This window comes from Podarcis cretensis, assembly GCF_951804945.1.
Source record: "Podarcis cretensis genome assembly, chromosome: 6".
NCBI lineage: Eukaryota > Metazoa > Chordata > Lepidosauria > Squamata > Lacertidae > Podarcis > Podarcis cretensis.
The window spans coordinates 98,346,717-98,358,671 of NC_137175.1; the positions used below are offsets into that span (position 1 = coordinate 98,346,717).

An 11,955-nucleotide genomic window follows, 5' to 3' on the forward strand; every position below is an offset into this window, starting at 1 on the left:
CAGCCTCAAGCTGGAGCAGGGATCATGCCCATCTGCCTGCTCCCCACCCGCACTTTCCTCCGTCGCTGCTACGTAACTAGCTGAACGGTAGGGTGCAACAGGAACTACACTGCTGCACATGGCCACAGCAGCCAGCATTTAATATGGCTCCGTTAGGAACTACCAGGGAAGCTGTCTATCTCCCAGGAATTCCTTTGGGACTGAAAGTATTTGAGAGAACTTGGTGCAAACCATGGCACAAACCTGTAAACCAGAGGGGCAAGAATTAGTAATATGTCCCTGAGAAACTGCTTGACATGAGAGGAATCAAGAAACAGAAGGTGTTTGACCATGAGACTGCTTGACCATTATCTATGAAACTGTCAGGAGCCATGACTTCCCTCTTTGGGGTGACAGGCCTTCAATGAGACCTCTCTGAAGAAAATCTTAAACATCAGGGTTGAGGCAGTTTCATAGATTAGTGACTCAATGGTGCACATTATTACAGTTATTAGTACGCAATGTTCCCCTTAATATTTAGTTGTCCAAAACTTATTATGTTCAGCTCTGGTTTTTAAAAATCTGGAAAAAGCAAAAAAGCATATAGAAACAAGTACACACCAGTTGCAGCTCTATGGGTGTGTTTTTTTAAACCATACTGCAGGGCAAAAGTTTCCTATATGAAACAATCTGTTTAAAATCTTATGAGAAGGTTGCCACCTAGGGTAGTTTCTTTTTCAGTGCAACTTAAGAAAATGTATTCAGAAGTCTTGTTTTATTATTAAGGGAAGTGGCAGAGCATATGCTCCCACCACCTGGAGCAAGTGCATGGGGCGCGCCACTGAAGGGGCGTGGCGTGGAGGGAGCTTGCTGTGCCCAAGTGAGAGAATGCTGCCTTGGCAGCATCCTTGCACACGCAGCCCAGTGAAAGAGAGAGGCACCACCACAGTAACACTGCTGCCGACTCTCCACTCTGCCCCTAGATCAGACCTGAGCCAGGAGTGGAGCTTTGGCTGGGCACAAGAGAGGTGGCCGCTCCTTCAAGCACAGTCCAGTGGAGGAGAGGGATGGGGAAGCTGCTGCCGACTTTCCATCCCCTAGTCACGTCTGACCTAGGAGTGGAGCTACGGCTGGGTAGGAGCTCCCTCGCACGCTAGAGCCAGGCTCCAATGAAGGAGCTTGTCATGGGGGCACCTGATTGTGCCCCCCTCAGCCTCCACACACACACTATGCTACTAATTAAGGGAGGAAGCTAATAGACACAATGTGAGAGCCATGAAGGCATCTCCAGAAATCTTTCACTTTGCTCCCAGGGGTGCATTTAGGTTGGTTCTGTGCATAGCAGGGAGAAAGACTACACCCTTCCCCCTTGAGCTGGGCAATATATTGGTAAATTGTCTGAAACTGGTAAATTGCAAAATTGTCTGCCTACCTGCGCTTTTGCCATCTGCAGGCAATTTGAGCTGGGAATACTTTGCAGCTCCCTGACCACTACGAAGTATTGCCAGCTCAAAATGTCTGAAATCAGGGCAGGGACGGATGGTCATCCCAGGCACAGGTTGGGGGACACATTTTGCTCCTCATGCTGCCCTGTCAACCCTGCACTGCACTGCAAAGCTGGGTTGGGATCTGACAGTCCTATCCCAGCTTCACAAAGCCACACAGAGCTGCCAGGGGCAGCATGAAAGGCGCACTCACACTGCCCGTGCCGCTGCTTCAGGGAACTTTCACAATGCCCAGGCTGAAGGCGCACTCATGCCAGACTGTCAGGGGGCAATGCCGCCACTGCACACCCCGCCAAGCCCTTGTAGTGCTGGAAGAAACCACATTTCCAAATGAGCTTCCCGGAGCACACCAGTGCTGCTCTTGGGTTACATAGGGGCTGCCAGGGCAGCATGAGTGCGCTTTGAAGCAGGGGCAAGGGCTGGGCTGCTGGGCTGGGCCCCCTCTGCCTCCCGCTGCACACGCACCCCAGGCATCAGGGGCACATGTTATGCCCCTGCCTGAATGCCATACCAGTTTCAGACAACTTACCAATATATCCCCCAGCTCTAGTGGTGGAAGCCAACTTCTCTGTTTCTATAGCCCCACAATGGTTAGAAAACCCTTCTGAACGGTAAGATTGGCACTGTATGAGTGGTTGTGTGAATAAGGTGCTTTAAGTTGATTGTTGATCATGCTGCCTGGCAATTAGCTACACAAATATGGTTACTATGGATATCAGTACTGTATATTTATGTTGCTTGATTGTGTATTTGAATTTTCTTTTTTGTAAACTGCCTCAAGAACTGTGGACAGTTTAATAAAGAGACTAAATAAATTAAATAAATTCAGGGAAAAGCTAGCAAACAATGAGCCTTCAGGATCCATTTAAAAACAATGAGAGAGGATGTGTGATGCAGATGTTGGTGAAAGGGACACACTAAAAAGGCCCTGTCCCAGGTATCCACCATTCTCACCTTCCCTGGTGGCAGACAAGATGTGGTTGATCAGCAGGCAGGTTTATACAGGTCTAGGAGGTCCTTCAAATAATCTGTTCCCAAAGCAATTTGTTTCCAGTCCCAATTTAAACTACTGAAGACCAGTACTTTAAATTGGGACTAGAAACAAATTGATAAGCAATTTAGATTATGAAGGATTGAAGCAGAACATATTCACTATCGTTTTTTGGTTTGGCTAGGCCAATACCACCTTGCAAGGCCATTGAAAATATAATTAAAGAGCATTTCAACACTGATAGTTTCTAGCATTACCTTTCAATTGCTAGTTCTTTGTTGGAAATCTGTTGTACAGTGATCACAACTTTCTTCTCAACTCCCTGTTTCAGTTTGAAATAAAATTTCTCTCTGTCCTTTGGTACTGGGCTACAGAAAAATTCATAAGAATAACATTTCATTAGCATTCATTTAACAATCACAGACTATAAAATAGCAAACTCTGACAAAATGTCTGCTGTAAATTCAAGACCATTTGCTTCAGGAAAAACTGAGTAACTTCTAAGAAAACCCCCCAAAATATACTCCATTATATTATATTTTATACAAGGTGAAGTTCACTGTTCAGAATATTGCTTCTTTTGTTCTTGCACAGCTTCTGATGTGCAATTTGCTGGGGCCAATGTTGTTTCCACATTGTTACAGGCTTTTAGCCTAGATCAGACCCACTGGACTAACAGGTACCAGGAAAGACAATCTATTCCTCCCCCTGTCCCGTCATACTGGCCCCCCTAACAAGCAGCATTATGTATGCTGTTCTGAGCTCCTTAGAGATGGGCACCCAGCAAATTTAGCAAACTTTGCAAAAGAAATTTAACTATACAGATGAAACAGCTGATCTTTTTCTGGGTTTTTAAAAACATCTTCCATTTACCTGAAGTTTCCTTTACCATCATCTTCTTTGACCTCTAAAGAAACACTAAAAGTGAATGTATCACTGTCGGGAGTTGGAACGATAGTGTCCTTTATGTGATCTGATGCTTGTTTGGAGGAACGTTTGAATGCTGTTGAAAAACTATACAAAATTCGGCTGACCTAAAATTGCACCAAAAGAGGAGGGAGGAGGAGGACAGAAGAGAAGTGGGGGAGACCGTGATTAAGCCAATAATTTGTGATACAAAAAGCTAAGCATGAAACTGGAACACATTAGCCCAAGTGGTTATCTCACACTACTGAACAGGACAATTGTGAAACAAAAAGTTGGGATCAAGCCTTAGGCCATATACACTTAAGTCATCAATCTATTAAAACATCATTTTATATGAAAAATGCAAATAAAAAGTAAACCCCATGCACCTCAAACCATGCCATTTCCATATAACTGTAGCCTACAGAGTTTATAATGGGTTCTTCACATCAGACTGACAATGCTGTTCTAGTATAATATGAAATTTTGTATTTGAAGTGGAAACAGCATACAATAATATTAACTGGAAAGGTTAGGTACACTCTTCAAAAAGTTTGTAACGGGCTCATTAAAAACAATACTTTCTACTCACTGCCTCTTTAATTTCACAAGAGAAGACATGAATCTGGAACTCATCACTGCCACAGAAGCTCTCAGTAAATGCAAAACAATCACTTTCTGAAGTTCCACTTTTCCCACGGACGCAAAATAAGACTTTGTAGATTGGGAAAGAAGCAATTTCTGTACCAGTGGACTGATCTATTATTCTAAATAAGAAGGAGGAAATTGAAAGGCTTTTGTCACTCAGCAAGTCCCAAAGAGAGAACTTTACTTGCCACTTTCGAAATCTAAATAAAAACCTTTTAATCTAAAATATCCTGATTAACACTGAAAAAGTTCACAACACATTAAGAAACCTAGGTCATTCTATTCCAACTAAAATCATCAATATTAACACCTTAAGCAAAAAATTTAATAGATTAAAACAATCTACAGTATTACTATTCTCATTTATTTCACTGGAAATCCTGCGTGCATCAACAGGCAAAACGTTAGTGTTTGCAATATGTACAAATGTGAACTCATTAAAAAGTTTCACCGTTTGTATCCTGTCTTGTGGAGTTCCACAAAGGAATAAAAGAACCTGACACGGGGTGGCAGGGAGGAAGCACGAAGGGAGAAACACTTTCTCACTTTATACTGCCTCTCCCACACCACGCTTCCCCCAACCAAACTAAGGAGAGCCACATTCAAAACCAGTCTTCTTCACACATCATTTGTTGAATAAAGGAGCTTGGGGTATACCTTAAATGCGCAAACAAGTGTGGGTGTTCTCCACAACATTTTCCATGTCTGCATGCCACTTTACAGCTGCTGCTCTTGATCCACCAAGTAATGTGTGTGGACGTCTGGTTCTGCATGCAGAGAAGCAACAGCGGTGCAAGTCATGGGGCAGAGTAACTCTCCTGCCACTTGTGTTGCTACTTGTTGGAGCTGTGCAAGTGCACCAGAACAAGCACTGGATTGGTGGTGGTAGTCCCACTGGTTCACCCGCATGCCCCCCAACATTGCCACCATCTCAGGTAGGCTAAGCAGCAGCAATTCTGGTGTCAGGAGGGGGGGGGGTTACACAGCATTATGCATGCCATTGCTACACAGCACCTTGCTTGGATTGCGGCACCTCAAACTAGCTTTGAGAACAACTAGTGCAGCCCCTCTGCACAGAAGAAACCATTTGCGCTCAAAAGAGATACGCTGCTCCAAGCTGAATGACTTTCCTCTGCAGTTCCCAGGCTAGAAAACCACTTATTTGGTTTATTTTATTTATTTTTTTAATTTCTATACCGCCCCTCATCTGAAGTTCACAGGTTTACAATATAAAACATAGCATAATAACAATAACAATACCCTCACACACACACACAAAAAGCACTAGCATCAACACTCCCTCTCTGTGACAACATTTATTTAGCCCCCAACAGTATGTGGGATGTTTTGAGGATGGGAATGCCATGATGGCATTCAAAAAAGTCACAAAAAGGTGCCTGTGCACCTTGTATGCAGGAATCCACTCCTGCTCTCTTCCTAGGCCCATTTTGGCATTTACAGTGGTGCCTCGCAAGACGAAATTAATCCGTTCCACGAGTCTATTCGTCTAGCGGTTTTTTTGTCTTGCGAAGCAAGCCCATTGACGGCTTAGCGGATTAGCGCTATTAGCGTTTTAGCGGCTTTTAGCGGCTTATCGGCTTAGCGGATCAGCTGATAAGTGGCTTAGCGGCTTAGAAAAAGGGGGGGAAGGGAAAAAAAACCCGCAGGAACTCGCAAGACATTTTCGTCTTGTAAAGCAAGCCCATAGGAAATTCGTTTTGTGAAGCACCTCCAAAACGGAAAACCCTTTCGTCTAGCGAGTTTTCCGTCTTGCGAGGCATTCGTCTTGCGGGGCACCACTGTAGTGTCCCCACACAAGAAATACCCATAATAACTAATGGAGGAAGAGTAAACTAAGCATATACGTATTTTGTCTGTATGCACAAAAGTATGAATATATACCGTATTTTTCGCTCTATAAGACACACTTTTCCCCTCCTAAAAAGTAAGGGGAAACGTGTGCGTGTCTTATGGAGCGAATGCAGGCTGCGCAGCTTTCGCTGAAGCCAGGAGAGCAAGAGGGATCGGTGTGCACCGATCGCTCTTGCTCTCCTGGCTTCGCTTCTCTGGAGAGGCGCTGCGCATCTTTCCCTCTCTGCGCAGCGCCCCTTCAGTGAAGCAGCAGGAGAAACGAAGCCCCTTCCGTTTCTCCTCCCACTTTGCTGGAGAGGCGCTGAGCAGAGAGGGAGAGAATATTTTTTTTCTTGGTCTCCTCCTCTAAAACTTATGGTTGGGTGTGTCTTATAGAGCGGAAAATACGGTATTATGAATTTAAAAAGGAAGAGTAACTCACCTAACAGAACCATCTGGGATATTTGGAACATATAGAGTTACGGGGAAAGGTGAATTACTTGAGCTCTTCAGAGTTCCCATGGCACACAGTGCCTCCGATTCACTGCGAGGAGCAGAAACCTTCATACATCCAAGATATGTCAGTTTGTTGAACAATACACTCTCCTCTTCTGAGGGTACAGTAGGGGAATATGCTGTATCTGACGACGCTTCTGAAAGTGAATAGAATTCAATCATTACCAACAATGTTCTCCTTTCTTCGCAACAGTCATTCAACATCTAACTGCAGCAGTGTACTCAAGCTGTCCTTGTAGTCTATTTAAAGGTTGCAGCTGGCCATGGTCATGGCTGCTCCAAAGCTGCCATGTACAAAAGTGCTGGTTTTTACCCTAAAGCAGACTTCAACAGTGTTGAGTTGACACCACCATTTTGAGTTTATTTTTTAGGTATTCCTAATTTGTCACTTGCAACTCTAAGATCCACCAAGTGTGACCCCACACACCATTTTAAAAATGACAAAGAAGAGTAGCTGATGGCTATTCCGCAAGTACCTAGCTTTTCTTTAGAAGCTCAAAGACCAAATTGGAATATTTCCCAAAAATTATCTTTCAATTTGGATTTGTTTTCAATGGCTACAGTTAAAACAAATATTTGCTCACCACATTTTTGCAGTTTGCTAAAGGATTCTTGTTATTATCTGTTTTAAAAGGGAATTGCTATACAGTTTTCCAAGTCAGTCCACATAAAACTTACACTGGAGCAATCCAGGGCATGTTCAAAAATAATGGCAAGGAAAAACAAACAAAGTTTGCTTAACAAAACAAATAGTAATGAGAGTTTCATTCTTCTGCAAGAGAAAACAGACTTCCTAACCACCAACCAGTTTTTGTTTCACCTCCCCCACATTTCCCCTTAAATATATACTAAATATTAAATCCAGTACTTGTGGTGGGAGAATCAAGTAGAAAATGCATAGGAGACTGGCTGACATATCCAAGTGACTGCCTGCAATCACCACTCAAGTCTACACAGTCAGTAGTATCAAGCTTCTGGCCTTTATCAGAATCTCTTAGTATCTCTTCCACGGCTTTCTCCATTTGTTCATCTTTGTTTGGAAGCATCTGTAGAAGGAAGAACACACAGAGAGATTTTTGAATCTGTAAGATTTCACAAAATTAAATTAAATTCTTCACAGTTCCATTCACAGAGATAGGATATTTCTGAATTTTCAATATCTGGAAAAAGAAATTTCATTTAAGATGGTTTAACCATGTATTCATATTCTCACTTCATGTCTAATCTTTACCCACATACCGGTAATTAGACAATACAGAATCATATCAAGTTGCAAATATAAAGTTAAATAGCCTTCTAACAGCTTATTTCTTAAGAAGACAATGACCTTGAAGTATACATGCCACACAAACTGGCAAGGCAGAATGAGCTACAAAAAGCAGCACAATTCCTTCTTCACACTTAACTGTACAATAGGCATCATTTCACAATTAATTTAGGTCCATTTTTAGAATAGAATGCTACTTATGGGTCATCATTAAAATGTTAAAACTGCCAAAAGTTGTTTTTAAATAAAAATCAAGGAAATTTTACCGTCAGCTGAAATTTCTCATCTTTTGCACACAAATCTTCAGGATGCTTTTTAACGAAGACATATTCTTCCTGATTTACAACCAAAACAGTTTCAGAAGAAAGACTGACTTTGTCAAATGAGGATCCAATGTCCATTTCAGAATGATGACCCTTTCTGCCGCCAGAATAAAATACAAAAATAACACTATCATCTACTATATTAAATCAAGTTATCAGTACTACAAAATAAAAAAAATCCTTATTGTAAACTCACAAACCATTGAACAGTTTCCAAAAATCCACAAATACCATGCATAGTTCCAGATAGGTATCGAACAAATCCTCTCCCCCAAGATATTACATATCTAGAGCTTAATATAGTGCATGAAAACCAAACAGTAAGCAACCATTGTTTTTAATACTCGATTGGAAGCTGCCCAGAGTGGCTGGGGAAACTCAGCCAGATGGGCAGGGTATAAATAAATTATTATTATTATTATTATTATTATTATTATTATTATTAACCAAAGTTAATGTGATAAGAAGAAATATATAGTTTGTTCATTTACCACATAATATAATTATAATGTTGTCACTTCATTATATAATTTTTAATTATATAATTAATTATATAATTAAATGCATTTTCTGATCTATTTGGATTTCTGATGGACAGAATACCATCTCTTAAATTAGGAAGAGATGTATCATATCCAACAGGTGAAGTTCCACTCGCGCAACAGGACTTCACCTGCCTCTCCTCCCCCTTGCAGCCCTTTGCATGCCCCACCGAACAGGTTCAGGGGGTCCCCCAATCCCCCAGAGCAGATTTTGAGGGCACACAGCAGGAGGAGAGGAAGATCATGTACAAATGGAAGTAGCCCCACTAGCGAACTGACGGCAAGGAATGCAGCCCAGTATATGAAATTGAGAGTACAGTTGCTGTATTGTTAGGATTATATATCATGTCATTTTAACTATGACATTATTTTAATCTTTCTTATTCTGAAGGGATTGTGATTTTATGCTGTAAAATTGTAAAACACTTCTTACTGATAACAGAAATAAGAAACTTGCAGCAATTTAACAGTATTTTACCAATGTTTGGTTACCTGCCCCCACCGTCACCCTCAGTCATTCTAAATTATATGATGTTCAAAGATATGACAGTTTCTTTCCTACTGGAATTATAATCCATGTATATTTATCTGTTGCCAAGGTGACATCCACCCCATGTAATGACTTCATGCCACAAAAGCAGCTTTGGCTGCACTTTACAGTATTTATTTAGCTAGCCAAACCACTTCACTGCAACCTTCATTCACAGGAGAGAACAGAGAATTGGCTTTTCAATAAAATGCATATTTTGGATTTCTCTCTGGAAGACTGAACTAGTTATTTCAGTGCAAGGGGTCTTTTAAAAACACAGTTCAGAAAGAAAAGGAATAAAAATTATATGCTCTTTCATTATTTCTATAAGCAATCCCACAACTTCCAAACTTTCATCAAGCCTATTTTTAGATCTTCTTTGCCTTGTCGGTTAATGGCAAAATGGAACTCAAGACTTCAGTCCTACACTAATTTACCTGGAGGAAAGCCCCATTCAACTCAATGGGACTTATATAGATATACCAGTAGTACCTTGGTTTTCAAACAGCTTAGTTCTAAAACGTTTTGGCTCCCAAATGCCACAAACCCGGAAGTGACTGTTCCAGTTTGTGAACTATTTTTGGAAGCTAAACGTTCAATGGGGCTTCCGATTGGCTGCAGGAGCTTCCTGCAGCCAATCAGAAGCCATGCTTTGGTTTTCAAACGTTTTGGAAGTCAAACGGACTTCCGGAATGGATTCTGTTTGACTTCCAAAGTACAATTGTATACAGAACAAAATAAGGAAAAGACAGGTGACTTTCCCAGGACCTCACAAATCTAAATTTAGAAGCACAGAGGGAAATAAATGGAACAAGTAGTTCAAGGGTAACAAAATCAGCCAAGAGGAAAGGAAAGGCTATATTATCAGACAGAAAATTTTGAGTATCATTAACGGGCAGCAAAATTCTTAGTTACTTGGTTATTTCATTTAGCTGTATATTTTTTTACTGTGGTGGCAGCAATTTGACATGAAATATTATATATTTATTAATTCATGTAATTTAAAATGTTTTATCCTATCTTTCAATCATAAGCTCACTAAGAGAATTTATAAAACTAAGTGTTAAAAGCAGAAATGGCTAATCTTTGGTTCTCCAGATGTTACTGGATTACAATTACCATCATCCTTGGCTTTTGGCCACACTGACTGGTGCTGAGCGGTGCCTGTCTAGAACATCTAGAGAGCCAGAAGTTAGCCACCCCTGAGTAAAAGGAATAGGAATAAAATATTGCTCATAATCTATCAGACAATTTATTAACTCCAACACCACTAAATGCCTGGAGAAAAAAACAAAAGTTTTAACTGGTACCTAAATGCTAATGTGCCAACGCTTCCTGAATTGTTTGGCGGGGGGGGGGGGGGGGAGTTCCACAACTGCGAAACTACAGTAGTCTCATGATCACTTCTGTCTTTCAAAAACCTCAATTACAATGCAACACTGCAACCTAAGAAACGAATTTCAAGTATTATCAAATCATTTTACAACTTGAAAACTAGCTATATGAAACATTAAGGGGCAGATATAGAATCAGCAATGGAAGACAAGGACTGTAGCCCTGAAACAATTGCTTCTTAGACTGAAATCCTATTTCCACTTTAAGAGGACTGCCTTCTATGTGTGGTCTATGTGTATGTGTGGTTGTGCTATTGAGGGAAACCATTGTTTTATAAACACATACTGTACAATGCAAACTTATACATGCCTACTCAGAAGTATGCCCAAATGAATGCAATGGGACTTGCTCCCAAGTAATTGGGTACAGCAAGGACAGAGAACCCTTTTCAGCCCAAGGGATTCATTCCCTCATCAGCAAGCTTCCGGCGGTTGCATGTGAGGAGGACCTAAGAAAATGTGGGTGGATGTGACTCTTACAGAAGCCTACATTCCAGCCATACAAAAGTTTTCTCCACACATTTCTCCATCCAACCAAACAAGAGGAATTATCACAGTTCAAGGATATATTCCAGTCAACAAAAGGACTTAAGGCATGCCTGCAGCAGAGTTAGGGAGGCGTGTGGTCTGAGGAGGATCTTAAAGGCCAGACAGCCACATTCAGCCCCCAGGGGCATATAAGCTTCACTATATTATTCTTTTTGTATTGCAGCACTTGCCCATTTACTGTTGCCAGAACTTAACAACATAAGGTTTGATATTAACCGGTCAAAGAAGCTTTCATAAAGAGTGGTCTTTCAGTCATCTCTTTCAAGGCAGGCAGGACCTGTTAATCACCTTTGGGGCCAAATAAAAGAAGATAGACAAAGGTCAGATATACAGGCAGGCAGCCACACAACTTACCACCATCATCAGGCTGAAGCAATCAACACTCAGCCAAACAGATGTGATTACAGACAGTAGTACTATATACACAATATGGAATCCAATCAGAGCATGCAGATGTTTTACAGAGGGCTGGTTCAGATACCCATCTTGAAGGCTGAGATGGAGAACTCTTGCACAAGCTGAAAAACAACTCTACAAGCCATTAGTGCACCAGTGTAAACTCTTGCGATTTTTCTTCCTTGCCTATGGCAGGGGCACCAGCATACAATTTTTGGTTAATGCCAGCATCCTACCCACTTCAACCAGCAAGCCCCTGTCAGCTTCTTCCTCAGAAAAGGTTGGAGTTGAATGAGTGTGCCAGACTGCATATTTATTCTGCAAAATACAACTTGGGTTCTACTTGACACAGAATTTGTATTGTTGAGGCCGACAAAAATTAAGTTTAAGTAATCATCATAGATCATATAAATCCCTGGAGCATTATGCTATATGTAATCAGTTTAGGCAGGTATGTTTTGGGGTACTGAATTTTAATATATGGTGCAGAAATGATATCATACTCCTACAAGAAGAAACAATGGAAATGAACATTGGAAAGATAGTCATATCTATTTAA

General features: G+C 41.2%; 1 protein-coding gene across 3 annotated transcripts in view; it reads right to left on the reverse strand.

Moving 5' to 3' along the window:
• Positions 1-11,288, reverse strand: part of RABGAP1L (RAB GTPase activating protein 1 like) — a 143,292-nt gene extending 132,004 nt beyond the window's left edge. For all 3 annotated transcript variants that reach the window (XM_079981223.1, XM_079981225.1, XM_079981224.1), the window contains exons 1-7: positions 11,171-11,288; positions 7,930-8,083; positions 7,265-7,442; positions 6,323-6,533; positions 3,974-4,148; positions 3,349-3,509; positions 2,733-2,843 (exon numbers count right to left, since the gene is read on the reverse strand). In XM_079981223.1, coding sequence (XP_079837349.1) covers positions 2,733-2,843; positions 3,349-3,509; positions 3,974-4,148; positions 6,323-6,533; positions 7,265-7,442; positions 7,930-8,064 — 971 coding nt within the window. In that variant the 5' untranslated portion in view covers positions 8,065-8,083; positions 11,171-11,288. The remainder of the gene's footprint in view (positions 1-2,732; positions 2,844-3,348; positions 3,510-3,973; positions 4,149-6,322; positions 6,534-7,264; positions 7,443-7,929; positions 8,084-11,170) is intronic.
• Between the last annotated feature and the right edge of the window lie 667 nt (positions 11,289-11,955).